Below are 16,700 nucleotides of genomic sequence, written 5' to 3'. Positions count from 1 at the left end.
TGTCATTTATATGTATATATATATATGTGTGTGTATGTGTGTCTACATTTGTGTGTATGTGTGTCTACATTTGTGTGTATGTGTTTGTTCCCCTAGCATCACTTGACAACCGATGCCAGTGTGTTTACGTCTCTGTAACTTAGTGGTTCGGCAAAAGAGACCGATAGAATAAGTACTAGGCTTACAAAGAATAAGTCCTGAGGTCAATTTGCTCGACTAAAGGTGGTGCTCCAGCATGGCTGCAATCACATGACTGAAACAAGTGAATGAGAGTGAAAGAGAGAAAGAGTATAACTATATATGGGAGGAAATATGTGCTGTATCATTATCGTTATCATGTGTGTGTGTGTGTATTTTATTCTTTTTTTATTTTTTTTAGTAATTTTAGTCACTGCCTTTAGTTGAAGAAATCGACCCCAGGACTTATTCTCTGTAAGCCTTGCACTTATTCTATTGGTCTCTTGCTGAACTGCTAAGTTATAAGGATGTAAACTCACCAACATCAGTTATCAAGCGATGGTCGGGGGACAAACACAGACACACAAATACATACATATATATATATATATACGATGGACTTCTTTCAGTTTCTGTCCACCAAATCCACTCACAAGGCTTTGGTCGACCTGAGGCTATAGTAGAAGACACTCGCCCAAGGTGCCACACAGTAGGACTGAACCTGGAACCATGTGGTTGGGAAGCAAGCTTCTTACCACACAGCCACTCCTGTGCCTATTGCCACTTCTGTTCCTATAGCCACTCCTATATATATATATGTTTCTTTTTTTTTATGTCATATTATGTATAAAAACAATTTATCATCAAACTGAATAATTATTCAATACATTTTAGTAAAGTACATTTTTATTAAACTTTTACAAAGGACAGTGACTTTGAAGTTTTGCCATGTTTATGTGTGAGTGTGTGTGCATGTGTGTGCATGCATGTGCTTGCATGTGTACACATAAGCACACCAATATATGTACGCAAACACAAAATTGTAGTCTGTTATATGGAATCATGGTATTGTGTGGCTATCACAGAAAGCTCCTTTAATGGACTCAGCTAACAGACTACATAGTAATTCAATACATAAGAGTATAGTGCCAAGTTCTATGTAGATGAAATACGTATGTGTGTATATATGTGTGTGTGTGTGTTCAGTGGAATGAGACAACAAAGCCAAGGCTATGTGGAATTTTTAGGACATATATAAAGAGAAAGGTAGTCTTACAGCTGTTTCTGGGATATTAGGGATTTCCCTTCATCATATGAGAGAGTTAACTAGAGGGAAATAGTAGAGTTTAGTATAAGGAGTTATTTTTGAAGTATAAAGGGAAATAAGAGAATAAAAGTAAAAATATACATAGGTTGTTACAGTTGCAGTTCCATTAACCAAAGAAAGTGATGTGTAAAATGGGTAGAAATGCTTCCTGTCAATGGTATGTAGATTCCAATAGGAGTTCATATTTTGTTATATTACAAGTGGATAGTGTGAAGACATAAATTCCATGTGCTATTCATTCAAAGGGTTCTTGTTGTGTGTGAGTATGTGTTTGTGTGTGTATATATATATATATCATCATCATCATCATCGTTTAATGTCCGTTTTCCGTGCTAGCATGGGTTGGACGATTCAACCGGGCTCTGGGAAGCCAGGAGGCTGCACCAGGCTCCAGTCTGATCTGGCAGTATTTCTACAGCTGGATGCCCTTCCTAACGCCAACCACTCCATGAATGTAATGGGTGCTTTTTACGTGCCACCATATATATATATATATATATATATATATATGGGTGGGTGGGCTTTTATCTCATTACTGTCAATCAGATTTTCTCAGAGTGCTTTGATCAGCTTCAGACAATAATAGAAGATACTTGTCCAAGCTGCTACCTTGTGGGATTAAACCTAGAACTATGTAGTTGGAAAGTTAACTTTTTAACCAGGCAGCCATAGCTTCTATACTTTGTGTGTTTCGTTAATATAGATAAGAGAAAAAGTTGTAGCTGTTCCATGAAATTTTTCAGAATATTACAATAAACATAATAGACTGGACAAAGAATAGTAACTGTTCTATTATTCCTCCAGAATACTCTAATAATGATAAAAAGCAATATAACCAAAAAACTAAAGCCAGAAAAGGTTAAATAAAGAATTATTGATATTACAAGTTTTAAACAAATGACTAGAGCAACACAACATATTGGAGAACATTAATGATGAATTGGAATCAGTCATGATCAAACCAAATTTGATAGATCGTAAGCTAAATCAGATATTTATCTAAATAAATTAGATAAACCCAAAATTACATTAAACTAGTTATACGGTAAATTAGATAACTGTTTTCTAAATCGACTTTTTGCAGAAACTAAATTGAATTAGAGAATAAAGTGGAACTGAATAATGAATGTATAAAATTACACATTTGAACCTATTTTAACTAGTAAGGGAGAGGGGAAAAAATACGTACAAACATAATGCTATAAACGCACACACACACACACACACATATATACATATGTCCAAACAGATATACTTGTGTACACACTCAGACACATGCTAATAATACATAATAATACATTTTTATTCTATTTCTTACTATTTTACATTTGTCTACTATTTAGTAAAATAGCATATTGTTATTTGCATATTCAGAACAGTTGGTACTCTACACTTAAACATTGGGTTCTCTCGTACATTGAGCACCCTCTACACTTGGTCATTGAGTACTCTCACATACTGAATAATGTCTATACTTACATTAAACACTCTCTTGTTTTGAGTAATCTCTACACTTACATATTGAGTCTGGTTTACACTTACACATTAAGTATTGTCCACACTTACACATCTTGTAGTTTCTACACTTATACATTGAGTAGTCTCTACACTTACATATTGAGCTCTCACTACACTTACTCATTAAACACTCTCTTGTTTTGAGTAATCTCTACACTTACATATTGAGTCTGGTTTACACTTACACATTAAGTATTGTCCACACTTACACATCTTGTAGTTTCTACACTTATACATTGAGTAGTCTCTACACTTACATATTGAGCTCTCACTACACTTACTCATTAAACACTCTCTTGTTTTGAGTAATCTCTACACTTACATATTGAGTCTGGTTTACACTTACACATTAAGTATTGTCCACACTTACACATCTTGTAGTTTCTACACTTATACATTGAGTAGTCTCTACACTTACATATTGAGCACTCACTACACTTACTCATTGAACACTTTTGTTTTGAGTAATCTCTACACTTACATATTGAGTATGATTTACATTTATACATTGAGCACTCACCACACTTACTCATCAAGTATTCTATACGTCAAGTATTCTCTACATTTACACATTGAATAGTCTCTACACTTAGAATTGGAGCACCTCAACACTTACTTATTAAATACTCTCTACACTTGCACATGTTCTTCACAGATCCTCCAAGACTGATTGATTTATCACAGTTAATATTCCTCTAGAATAGCTGCAAGTTGTCAGCCACAAGAGAAAATGGCCAACCTTTTTCCTTATTACCACCACCATCATTATCATCATCACAATCATCATCATCATTTTCATCATGGTAACAATGTAACTTTTACACAGTTAACTGACATGCTAGAAATAGCAGCTAAATCTCTATCTTCAAAAAGAAGAACATATTGGACAATGTAGTCTTAGACATACAGAAAGTGCAGGATCATGAAATTGGAATACCTTTTGATATTGGTTTACTTAATTGGAGCTGATCTGGGGATAAACATCATTATCGTTATCAACAGCATTGTCAGGATGCTTCTCTTCCCTCCTCTTCATGAATGTTATCATTTAGTATCCTGTTGTTTCTGTCATTTAATCATTTCATATCTAGAATTAGATTAAGACTGAGTATGCTTTGCTGAAGAAGTCTAATACAGCTGAAACATGTCTAGCGTTACTACTATACTTAGAAAATAGCAGACTCACTTCTCACTGCATGCCTACAGAAAATCTTTTTTTAATTTAGTTTTCAGAGTTGTCTCCCTTGCTTTTCTTGAGCAGAATTGGTCAATAAAGCATATGCTTTTTCTTTTTTTTTTTTTTGTATTGCTTTGTTATTTTAATTTATTTCTAAAAAATATGGTCTCATTGCATTAGGTATATTAAACTCTTACTAACCAACACTTAACTGTATGTTTTTCATGCAGAAGGTACTCCTACTAATTTAAGAGTGACAGTTCAAGAATTGAAAACATGATTGAAAAACCAAATTTTCACATCATTTCAAATCATTGTAACAAAGACAGCTTAATATTAAAATGTGTTGTTATTGTCAACAGTTTTATGTTATAAACATAGATAAAATATTCAAGTGTTACAGCTTTCAGATATTATAGAGTCTTTTTTATGTAATATAGTGTAATATACCTCTACATAGAATCTATAATAGTGTATAGGGTTTGTGTGGCAGATGCAAAATTTTTTCATGCTTTAATTTGAGGCCTCAAAGGTCTGACTACCACATTCCTCTATATCTATATAAATAAACTATTTGAACAGTTCTTTTCAAGTGAGCTGAGTTGTTGGCAGTGATGAAGGTATTAATCATTATAGCTGTGTTTATTGTAAACTCTTCATTATTGACAATAAAAGTCTGATTGTGAGAAAATAGAGATGTTTAAACAGCTTAAATGTTACTCTAGTCAGAAAGCAGTAATGAAAATATTATATTGCCTAAAATCTCTCTTTGTGACAATAATATCTTAATGTTTCAGCCTTGAAGATTTATATTCCCAAGTAGAGCAGTACAATGCCAGTGCTTCTATCATGTGTACTCGGTTAGACACAGCTAAGATCAAACTTGCAACTCTTGGTCAGCTTTCAGAGGAAGACAGTCAGAATATTAGTATTATTCGTAATAAAATGGAAAAATTATTGGTGAGTTGTAATAAAGATAAATATTTGTATATATTTGCTATCTCTTTGTTTGTTTTGTTGTAGTTATCAATATCTTATATATTATTGTTACAATTTATAATTTGATATTCACTATCGTAAAACTAATATTGTATATAATATTTTCCTTATTTTCAACACCAACTGATTTCTTTGCTGTTATGATTATTGCAAATGTCCACGGTTACCAGCATGAAAATAACAAATGTCCTTTACAGAGTGTTTTTATTAATTCTAAACTATATTTTACGAGCTTATATATTCTATATGAAGCCTGAAGAAAGCTGGATAGTCAGTTCACTGATATTTGAATGGCTTTCTGAAAATTCAGTTATAAACCCAAAATTTATTCTATTACAATTCTTTATACATCTCCAGTGTATAAACAAACATTAAAAAAAAATACATATATATAAATTTATATTATAGTGTGGAAGACACATGATAACCATTCGAAAACACAAAAAAAATATATTGCTTTCAAATTATGGCAGAATGTGAGCAAGGTCGGTGGTGGGGTAGGGAATGTTGATTTCATCAATCCCAGTGATCATCATCATCATTATCATCGTCATTTAACATCCACTTTCTATGCTGGCAGGAATTGGACGGTTTGACTGAGGGCTAGCTGCACCAAGCTCTAATACACTCTGGCAATGTTTCTACAGCTGGATGCCCTTCCTAATGCCAACCACTTCAAGAGTATAGTGGGTACTTTTTACATGCCACCGGCATGAGGTCCAGTCAGGCGGTACAAGCATCAGCCACACTTGAATAGTGGCAGCACTGGCAATCACCACGCTCAAATGGTACTTTTTACGTGTCACTGGCATGGGTGCCAATCAGACAGTACTGTCATCAACCATGACAACAACTTCACTAACCTCAACAGATCTTTACAAGCGCAGTTTATTGCCCAATGATTGAAGGATGCTCTTAAATGGGCTGGTTACGCTGCACTGGTATAGGCCACAGTTACTTGGCTTGCCAGGTCTTCTCAAGCACAGCATATCTCCAAAGGTCTCGGTCACTTGTCATCGCCTCAGTGAAGCCCAACATTCGAAGGTTGTGCTTCACCACCTCATCCCAGGTCTTCTTGGGTCTACCTCTTCTACAGGTTCCCTCTACTACTAGGGTGTGACACTTTTTCACCCAGCTGTCCTCATCCATATGCAACACATGACCATACCAGTGCAGTCGTCTCTCTTGCACATCACATCTGATGCTTCTTATGTTCAACTTTTCCCTCAGGGTGCTTACACTCTGTCGTGTATGCACACTGACATTACATATCTAGCGGAACATACTAGCTTCATTCCTTGCAAGCTTATGTATGTCCTCAGCAGTCAAAGCCCAACTGGTACTTATTTTATCAACCCTGAAAGCATTAAAGGTAAAGTTGACCTCAGTGGATTTGAACTAGGAACCATAAAGGGACATAATTAGATATCACAAAGCATTTTCTTTGGTGCTCTACCGACTCTGTATCTACCATCCTAAATATATTGATTGTAATAAAATGTCAATTACCCTTGAAATATAGTATTGGCAGTGAATTGACAGAACCATGAAAAGTGCCAGACATAGAATGCCTTTTAGTATTTGATCTGCCTCTCTGTATTCTGAGTTCAAATACTGCCAAGATCAACTTTTCTTTATCATTTTAGGGCTGATAACAAAATGCCAGTCAAGGATGGTGAATTGGCAGAACTGTTGGAAGGTCAGAACAATGGACATGATGCCCTATGGTATCTGTTCTGACGCTATAGACTCTGAGTTCAAATCCCATTATGGTCTACATTTAATCTTAGACATCACTCGGCACCTTGACCGCCTTTAGTGGAATCTGTTCTGATGTAATTGTTGGGGCCACGTCTCTTGAGGATATCTTCCTCCTGCTAGTCTCAGAGGCCTTGTAAAGAGTCCTGGATATTGCCTTGCTTCCTGAGTAAAAGATTTTAAAAATCAAATCAAATATTGTAATATTCTTTGTTAAAAGATAATACATTTTTATCTTACTTTTGGTTCTTTTTAGCAATCTATTCTTAAACCTGTCATTAAGACTTAAATTACTTATAATCACTGGTATGTATGAGAATACAAAGTGGCACTCATTACTGAATGTTGTCTTGTATTCTTAGCCAAAACAGCTGTTTGCTAATCTAGTTTTATTAATTTCTGTTTGCAGGAATTCCGCAAAGATGTTGACAGTGAACTAGCCACAAAAAATAAGCTGCTCTCAATTGTATTCCAACTTCAAGAACATCAACCTAGTATCTTGAGTACTTTAAACATTAATATTGATACAATTAAAGTTCAGTGGGACAAACTACAACAAGATATCAGCTGCACTGAACAAATTCTCCACAGTGCTCAAATGGCACTAATGCCTTCCCGGCAAGCATTGCAAGAGCTTGGTTTCTTTTTGAAGAAGGTCAGCAAAGCCATTGCTAGTGATGCTAAAAAGCAAATTAGTTTGCCTTCAAAAATCAGTCCAATGTTGAAAAAATATCAAGTAAGTCCATCATCTATTTTACTTTTCTTCAGAAATTACTATGCAATCGTCATCATTATCATCTTTATAATTATTCTTCCATACTAACATGGATTGGACAGTTTGGTAGGATCCACTGAGCTAGGGACTGCATTGTGCTCTAGTGTTGGTTTTGGCATGGTTTCTATGGCTGGATGCCCTTCCTAATGCCAACTACTTTATAGTGTGTACTAAGTGCTTTTTTGTGATATCAGCACTAGTGAGGTCACCAAGTTACTCACAAGACGAAATAAAGACCCTCAACCAAGTGGGGTTGTCATAAAGAGGGAGGTGGTATTATGCCAAGTGTTGAGAGGTTGAAGTATGACAAAGGGACAGGCACAAATGCCTTGCTATAAAGGAGATCAGGATTACCACAAGAGAAGTATGCAGCTTCCCTGCAGGAGATACATGGCAACTCAACAGTCTGTAAATTCTTTCATAATAATCTTTATTAATCTAACATTGTAATTAATTCTGTTGTGTCTGGGGAGAGTCATTTTCTTTTTGTGCCTTATAATGTAACACACTCACTGGTAAAATTTCCACTTATTTCTTATTTTTATGTTTCTAAAAGTTTCATTGCATCTTGCAACTTTGAGTCAAGACTATTGAAAAGGTTGCAAGACACAACAAAAATTTAAGGAAAATAAAAATAAGGAATAAGTGGAAATTTTACCCGTGAGTGTGTTACATTATACAGCACAAAAAGAAAATGACTCCCCAGACACAACAGAATATGCTTCATATAAAGAATCTTGCAAACCAAATCCAAAAACGAAATATTGTAATTAATATTTTGTTTATATTCAACATGAATTTAAAAAGAAAAATTTTTTTTAATATTTATCTGACCAAATCATTGGATATTCTTTTTGAAAGCTATTTTTTTTAATGAATCAGATTAAACTTTACATTTTTTAGTTTGAAAACTTACACAAATATAGATTGATAATGAATGATGTATCTCATTAATTTATAATTTCAGGGTTTCAAAATAGAACTTGAAAATAAACAGCTTACTTTGGACTTTGTTAACCACTGTGTGCTAAAACCATCAAATGAAGATTCTCCCAGTGCTCATGCTGAGAAGGCTGAATTTGCAGGAAAACTGTCTGATCTGAATGAACAGTGGAATAAAGTGAATGAGGAACTACTGGCAAATCTGACCATGTTAACAACACTTGTTGATAAATGGGAAGAATTTGAAAGTCTTCATCGAGATCTTTCTAACTGGCTTGTTGAATTAAATGACCGGATTAAAAAGCATGAGTTAATTGGCATGGAGGTTAATGTGAAGCACAGCATCAAAGAATGTCAGGTAAGTTAAACAGGATTGTTAATTGGAGGTATAGGTATGAAGGTGATGTAGTGAGACTTGGCGTGGTGCTTCAGAACATTCATAAATTTGTATGAGTAGCTGCTTACTGACTTCGTATGAGAACTTCATCTTAAAAACCCAAAAGAATTAGATGAAATCCACAAAAAAACATCCTCATATTATATCAAAAATTCCATCTTTATGAATGAGCAGTTTTGTAAATTCATTTCTGTTACTCTTAGATTATCAGGGAAAAATATGTTGTGATGTTTCTTCTGAGTCCTTTTTCATTCTGAGATCAAATTCCACTAAAGACAATATTGCCTTTCTGGAATCAATAAAATTTCGGGGTCACTTTAATCAACAAACCCCATCCTAAATTTCAGACTTCATGTTCATGTAACAAGCAATTGTTACTAATTTCCAACATAAGCACAAGACTACAAATTTTGGAAGCAGGAGCAGTAATTTATATTAATCCTAGTATTTAATTTATTAATTATTAATAAATTTACTACTTATTAATTTTAATAATAATCTCACTACACTGAGAAGTTCTTAATTATACTTTTACTTGCTCCGGTCATTGGACTGTGGCCATGCTGATTCAGTACTTTGAAAGGTTTAGTTGAAAAATCAGCTCCTTATCATATTGGTCTCTTTTGCCCAACTACTAGGAAATAGGGATGTAAACAAACCAACATCAGTTGTCAAGTGGAGATGGAGAGGACAAACACAAACACATAATTATATAAATACATATATACAACATAGTTAACACCAACTAAATCAACTCATAAGACATTGGTTCAGCCCATGGCTATAGTAAAAGACATTTGCCTAGAATGCTACACAGTAGGATTGAACCCCAAACCACATAGTTGCAAAGTGGGCTTGCTAACCACACAACAATACCTGCATATAGTATAGGAGGAATCTAGGATGAAATTTACATTTTTTTTTGCATTTTTACATAATGCACTTTTTGGCATACTTCAACCCAAATTTAGGATTCAATTTAGAAAGAATAAACAAAATGTATCTATGTAAATGTATTTCTGAGCCAAAAGACATTAACGGATTTTATATCTAAAACTTAGCCACCTATATAATATAACATCTGTCACGTATTACATTATAATACAATTATATTTCGATTCTCTTAAGATTCCTAACATTTGTTAATAATTGAACTAGCAATTCACATTGATTTTATATTTTGCTCTTCTACTAAATATATATCTCGCATAATTTAATTCCAACAATATTCTTAGTGTATTTGTTGTTATTGTTGTAGGCACTTCATGAAAAATTGCTGTCTAAGGAAGCTGATGTTGAAAAATTAAAGCTGCTTGGAAATGAGTTGATGCAACTTAAGCGTGCACCTTCAGGAAGCAAGAAAATGGTAAAGGAGAAGATTGATGGCACTGTGAAAGAATGGCAACAAACTAACAACCGCCTTACACAGCAGGAAAAATATCTAAATGATGTCAAAATCAAATGGAATGAATATTCTACTGAAAAGACATTGGTCCTTAACTTGTTAACAGAGCTGGAATACTATCTCGGTAGTAACAGCAGTTTAACCATTGGGGACTACCATACACTTAAGATACAAATCTCTAAATTGAAGGTAAAATTAATACATTCTTTTCATGTTAATCTTTCTCTCTATGTTGTCTAATATATTTGAATGTCAGATATTTAAACCTTATATCATCATCATCATTTAACATCTGTTTTCCATGCTGACTTGGGTTGGGCAGTTGACAGGATCCAGCAAGCTGCAAGGCTATTCCAACCTCTAGTATCAGCTCTATCGAGGTTTCTGTAGCTGGATGCCCTTCCTAATGCCAACCACTTTATAGCAGGTATCTGGTACTTTTTCATACCACCAGCACTAGTGAAGTTACCAAACAACTTGCAAAATAGAAAGGAACAAGAAAAAGAGAACAAAAAACTTCACTACTAAATTGCAAGAGTATTTAAGAATGAAAGATTGCTTTATGTCAGATGTTGAAAGGTTAAATATGATAAGCACAAGTATGTTATATAAAATTGTCAAAGACTTTAGAATCATTTAGCTTTCTGTCTTCACCAGTTCCACAAAATATATTTCTCCTGAGGATATGGGTAACACATAACATTTAAATTAATCAATTATGTACTTTAGTTTCATAGTTATATAAATTATGATTTATGGCTCTGAAACAGGTGTTGGACATGAAGTATGAACTGTATATGAAACTCACTGAGATAAAACAATTCTTGATAACCCTTTGATACTAGAAATAAGAATTTTGAATAAATAAGAATAAGAAATAAATAAGAAATAAGAATAAAGGCGGCGAGCTGGCAGAAACGTTAGCACACCGGACGAAATGCCTAGTGGTATTTCATCTGCCATTACGTTCTAAGTTCAAATTCTACCGAGGTCAACTTTCCCTTTCATCCTTTCAGGGTCAATTAAATAAGTACCAGTTACACACTGGGGTCGATATAATCGACTTAATCCATTTGTTTGTCCCCTCTGTGTGTAGCCCCTTGTGGGCAGTGAAGAAATAAGAAATAAGAATTTTGTCCTCGTCAAAAGAACTCAGTATTATGAATAAATTTTCATTTCATTTTTCTATACAATGTCTTTTATTTACAGTCTCTTTCTGGTGAGATTCAACAAAAGGCTCCCAAACAAGAAAATCTAATTGCTGTTGCTACAGAGTTGCTCCAAATTTGTGAAGTTCCTGTGAAGCATGATATCCAAAACACCACAAGTAACATACAAAACAGGTTGGTTTCATAAAACGAAAACATTATGATTTGTTAATGCATAATTTCAATTTGTTTCATAATATTCACATCAACGAGATGATTTTTGCATAATCAAATATATTAAGTTGAATAAAGACACACACATACATATCATCATCATCATCATCATCGTTTAACGTCTGTTTTCCATGCTAACATGGGTTGGACGGTTCGACCGTGGTCTGGGAAGCCAAGAGGCTGTACCAGGCTCCAGTCTGATCTGACAGTGTTTCTACATCTGGACACCCCTCCTAATGCCAACCACTCCGTGAGTGTAGTGGGTGCTTTTTACATGCCACCGGCACAAGTGCCAGGGGAGGCTGGAAACGGCCATGATCAGTTGGTGCTTTTTACATGCCACGTGTATGGATATGTGTGTGTGTGTATAAAGAGAGAGAGAGAGAGAGGATGATCCATGTGACTTCACTATTATATTCACACATGTATACAAAATGGTAAAGCAATTTATAGACCACCCTGTATATTACAATTTTTTTAGTATTATTTATTCAAAACTGCAGACATACACACACACACATCACACACACACACACGCACATGTATATATTAGCCATGGCAAAAATGACAGGAGATCCCAAGAAATGTTTCAAAGACCAGCTGAAATGCCAGCTCACTGAAACAGGGATAGACCCTACAGGGTGGGAAGAAGTTGTAGCACAGGGGGAGGTGTGGTGAGATTGCATCCAGACTGCTGCAAGCAATTTTGTGAAAACAGAGCAACTACAGTGAATGAGAAAAACCAAAGCTGGAAAGCGTTTGTTAAAAACTTTTTCACTTCCTGAACATTATACTAATACATCTGTTTGTTATCTACACCACCTGTCTTCATCTTTAGTTTTTTTCTGAATTCTCCCTATATACATAATAATATTAGGGACTATGATTTCAAACTTACAGGGAAAAATTCAATTTAGTAATACTAAATCAAATTTCACAATATATAATACATGTATATAAATTAGAGAAGAACCACCATGTAGCAATTCAACAATGATATACTTAAATCATGTAGAAAATTTTTTTTTTATATATGGTGTGATTTAAGTATATCATTGTTGAATTGCTACATGGTGGTTCTTCTCTAATTTATATACATGTATGTATATATATATATATATCTTTGTGTAATGAAATAAGAAATTGGAAATTTTCTAGTATTATTTATATAATGTTACACATGTTTCATTTCCTAATAGGAATTATAGAGTTTTACATGTTAGACATGTAAAACTCTGTAATTCCTATTAGCAAATGAAATGTATGTAACGGTGAATAGATAATACCGTAAAATTGCCAGTTTCATGTTTTGTTATATGATAGCTCTGCAAATAATATTTCCTTAATTGAACTAACATACAACAGCATCTGAGACCACATATTAAATTGTAACAAGGAAATAAGCAGATATGCTTCATGAGGAAACAGCTGGAATTTGTCCTAACTACCTACAATATAAATCTTTATGTATATTTTTATGTCCATTTGAATTGGTCTTTAATTCTTTTTTTTTTTTTTGCCTCAGGTGGAAGACTTTAACAGCTGAGTTACAAGATCGAGCTAAGTTTCTGGAACAATGTCTGGACATGTGGAGGGCTTATGATGACAAATATTTGTACTTTAGCCAGGAAATGGCTCAAATTGAGAAATCTTGGGATGAATTAGCACAGAGTTGTGCTGATGATGGTCAACTGAAGACTAACCTAAACAGAATCGAGGTACTGTTGTACAAATCTTTTAAACTTCCTTATACTTCTCTGTATTGCAACATGAATAATCTTCTGTTGTATTGTAAAACATTTAGTTAATTTGTGTCCCAAGGTCATCCTTGATTTGTTAACACTTATGATCAAAAGTGTTCCAGCCATATTTTATTCAGGTACAAGCATATCCAGGTATGCATTATCTCATATTACATTATTTTAGTTTTAAGTGGCAGGTAAAGTCTAGTTTAAGAAATAGTTAACAATTATTTCTAGTATATCAATTGATCAATTACAATGCCTTTGTTAATTTGTATTGTGTTTCGTTATACTGCAAGTCATATCCTTTCAGCAAAGCGCTTATGGTTTGTGTATGAGGTATTTCTTTACAACAAAGGCTTGGTTCATATTACATTTAGTTTCACTGATTGATTTTTTTTCTTTTCAACACATAAGAAGCTCTTATGTAAACATTAACATGTGAAATCATGAATACATATACTAATTCCGCATAATGGCCAGCTGTTGAAGTGTGCATCATGGACCTTAACCTGTAAAAGACTTTTCTGGATTGTCCATGTTTTATTCCTTGGGGCATTCTGTAGTCATAGCCTCCACCCCTGATCTATTCTACTTCTGTCCATTTTAATACATTTCAGCAAATCCTCCCCCCGCTAGACCCAACACCAAATGTATTTCTTCTGATGATGACAAAAGAATAATAAATAGACCCCTTCTGTAGACAAAGGCTAATTCAGTCTTCATTGCCCCATTCAGATGATGCCTACAGGTTAAGGGTTGAAATGATTGTGGCTTTGAGATACTTGATGAAGATACAGAAGACTTTCTGACAATACAGCTGTTTTACTCTCCATCAGGAAACAGAACTTGCAACATCTTTAAGTAGCTGTGGCTTAGGACAAAGTATCTATGATGTTTATTTCATCTGCTCAGTACTTCATCTCTTAGCTTCCTTTCCTACTTTACCCTGCCTGATTTACCTGGTGTTCAGAGTGAATAGCCCTTTTGAGACTAACCCCATCTGAGACTACCCCTATTTCTGTGATACAAACTCCTGTTCAAAGTTATCCAAATTAAAACTTTCTTTTGAAATTACATGTTAATCTATGCTTCTGACACCTTTTTGATAATAGGCAACAAATATTTTTATTAAATTCTTCATTCTTTTCAAAATTAATTGAAACAAAGAGAGTGTATTTTAGCAGAAATACGGTCACCAAAGGGTTAAACATATTTACCCTCACCTACTTATTCTTCTCTGTTGAAGACTCTGAAAAGCCATCTGTCCCTCCTTCCTCTTCTTGCTAATAAAAGAACATGTTGGATTATTGTTTCTGTACAATGTGTCATTTTATGATTCAGTTTAATCACTTCTCTGTGTTTTTAAAGGTGAGAAAAATCTATAATCTCATTAAATGTATGATTTTGAAAAATTCAAAATGAATTGAAAAGAAATCAATGTTTTCAGCCTCATGATACTGTAGTGAAGATATCTGTCGCCAGCAAGCTGCTACCATTGGTTTTTATGTATAATGTAATAATTAAACAGCACCTTTTAATGTACATACTTTAGATGATCATATAAAGAAATAGGTCCTGGTTCCATTTTATAATTGATGCTTTCGTTGCCAAGAAGAGCATCCATTAATAGAACAGCTTCTGGAAATATGCTCATAAAACCATTATTTCAGTTATTATCATTGTTGTTGTATTTTTTATTATGTTGGTGACAGCAGGTGTAACGAGGATGATGAATATGTTGACTTCAAAGATGCCAGTGATTATGGAAACTAGAAGCATCGAAAGAACAATATTTTGATATTTAATCACACCATCCATAATGACAGTATCAATTATTAACCTCCATGTTGTAGCTTTTCTTCACATTATTCTTGTGTAAATGTAATAATGGATACATTATTCAGTTAAATATCATTTGTACTATATTCATCTTGCAGGAATTGCAGGTTGCTTTGGATGTATTCCAATCAAAACTACCAGAGTTATATCAGCTGAGTGACGAAATGGGACCTAAACTTGATGCTGTATCCATAGTGAGCATGACCTCTCGTCAAACTGCACTGGAGCAACGGCTTTTGTTGCTGAGACATTCAGCTGATAAACTGAGCCGTCAAATCTCTGACAATTTATTCCAGTACAAACGCTTTGAACAACTGATGGAGACTATAAACTGTTTCCTTCAGAAAGCAAGTGATACCCTCAGTAATCGACCCAATCAGTCAGCAAGTGAAGATATTGTTACAAAAGACAGTTTCATACAGTTTAAAGAACTTCTCATTGAGTTTAATATAAACGCTCCATTGTTGGACAGCCTCAATGAGCTTGGCTACAGAATGGTTTTGAGTGATAATTCTATTCAAGAACTACAAGAATTAAATCACAAGTGGTATCAACTAAAATCAGAGACAGTAGAACTTTGTCATAGTTTGCAAGATAATGTTTTACTCCAGCAAGGTTTTACTGAAAAATGTTCTTTGTGGATGGCATACCTTGCTCAAATTGAAAATGAACTTGCAGTTGAAATCCAAGGGAATTTAGAACAACTTGTTGATCAACAGAAAAAATATCAGGTAATGAACTTTACCATTTAATTTCTCTACAGCAGCTGGAATTTATTGAAGTTATTATTTCAATATTTTATACAATTGCAGCATGGAAGGTGTTTATAAGCCATTTAAGAAACACACAAAATCCGTTAAATTCACTTCAACATTTAAATTTAATTTGTCAAAATATTTTTGTCGCTTTCAGACCGTGACCTGTTCACTGACAAAACTCCGTGAGATGCAGCACGGAATTTTGTCAGTGAACAGGTTGCAGTCTCAAAGCGATGAAAATATTTTGACAAATTAAATTTAAATGTTGAAGTGAATCTAATAGTTTTTTTGTGATTCTTAAATGGCTTATAAACACCTTCCATGCTGCAATTGTTTTCTTTCCAGCACACGATCTCAGATCAGGTCACTTGCTATGCAAGTACATCTCCAAAATTTATAGATTTATCCATTAAATGCTGAGTTTGTCTTACAATTTTATGTGTTGTTAACTTATCAGTATTTCAAAGGAAATCTTTTGAACCTTTAGCATTCAGATTATTCTGTCAAATGTGATGCTTATTTATTCACAGGATTTTGAATTAATCAGGTATTATCTTGTAGCTCCAAGATTTCAACAATGTGATTGCTTATTTTTTTAAGTGACAGTGTATAGTAGGTGTGAGAGGCCAGATCTAGCCAGTTTGAACATAATAGGTACAATATTTGGGCCAGATATGGTCAGTTTAAAATGCTTAAGGGATGTTAATGATTGGTTATGAA

The 16,700-nt window shown here is 34.1% G+C and overlaps 1 protein-coding gene across 9 annotated transcripts in view; it reads left to right on the top strand.

Annotated features, from left to right (window-relative positions):
- The window catches only part of LOC115210341 (nesprin-1), an 870,646-nt gene that overhangs the window by 753,050 nt on the left and 100,896 nt on the right, over window positions 1–16,700 (top strand). For all 9 annotated transcript variants that reach the window (XM_036502466.1, XM_036502469.1, XM_036502465.1 and 6 more), the window contains 7 exons: window positions 4,778–4,940; window positions 7,147–7,473; window positions 8,480–8,812; window positions 10,110–10,445; window positions 11,466–11,599; window positions 13,164–13,356; window positions 15,321–15,953. In XM_036502466.1, coding sequence (XP_036358359.1) covers window positions 4,778–4,940; window positions 7,147–7,473; window positions 8,480–8,812; window positions 10,110–10,445; window positions 11,466–11,599; window positions 13,164–13,356; window positions 15,321–15,953 — 2,119 coding nt within the window. The remainder of the gene's footprint in view (window positions 1–4,777; window positions 4,941–7,146; window positions 7,474–8,479; window positions 8,813–10,109; window positions 10,446–11,465; window positions 11,600–13,163; window positions 13,357–15,320; window positions 15,954–16,700) is intronic.

This window comes from Octopus sinensis, linkage group LG4 (genome assembly GCF_006345805.1).
Source record: "Octopus sinensis linkage group LG4, ASM634580v1, whole genome shotgun sequence".
NCBI classification, from domain to species: Eukaryota; Metazoa; Mollusca; class Cephalopoda; order Octopoda; family Octopodidae; genus Octopus; species Octopus sinensis.
Note: the sequence above shows the minus strand (reverse complement) of the source record. Positions and strands in the feature narration are given on the sequence as shown.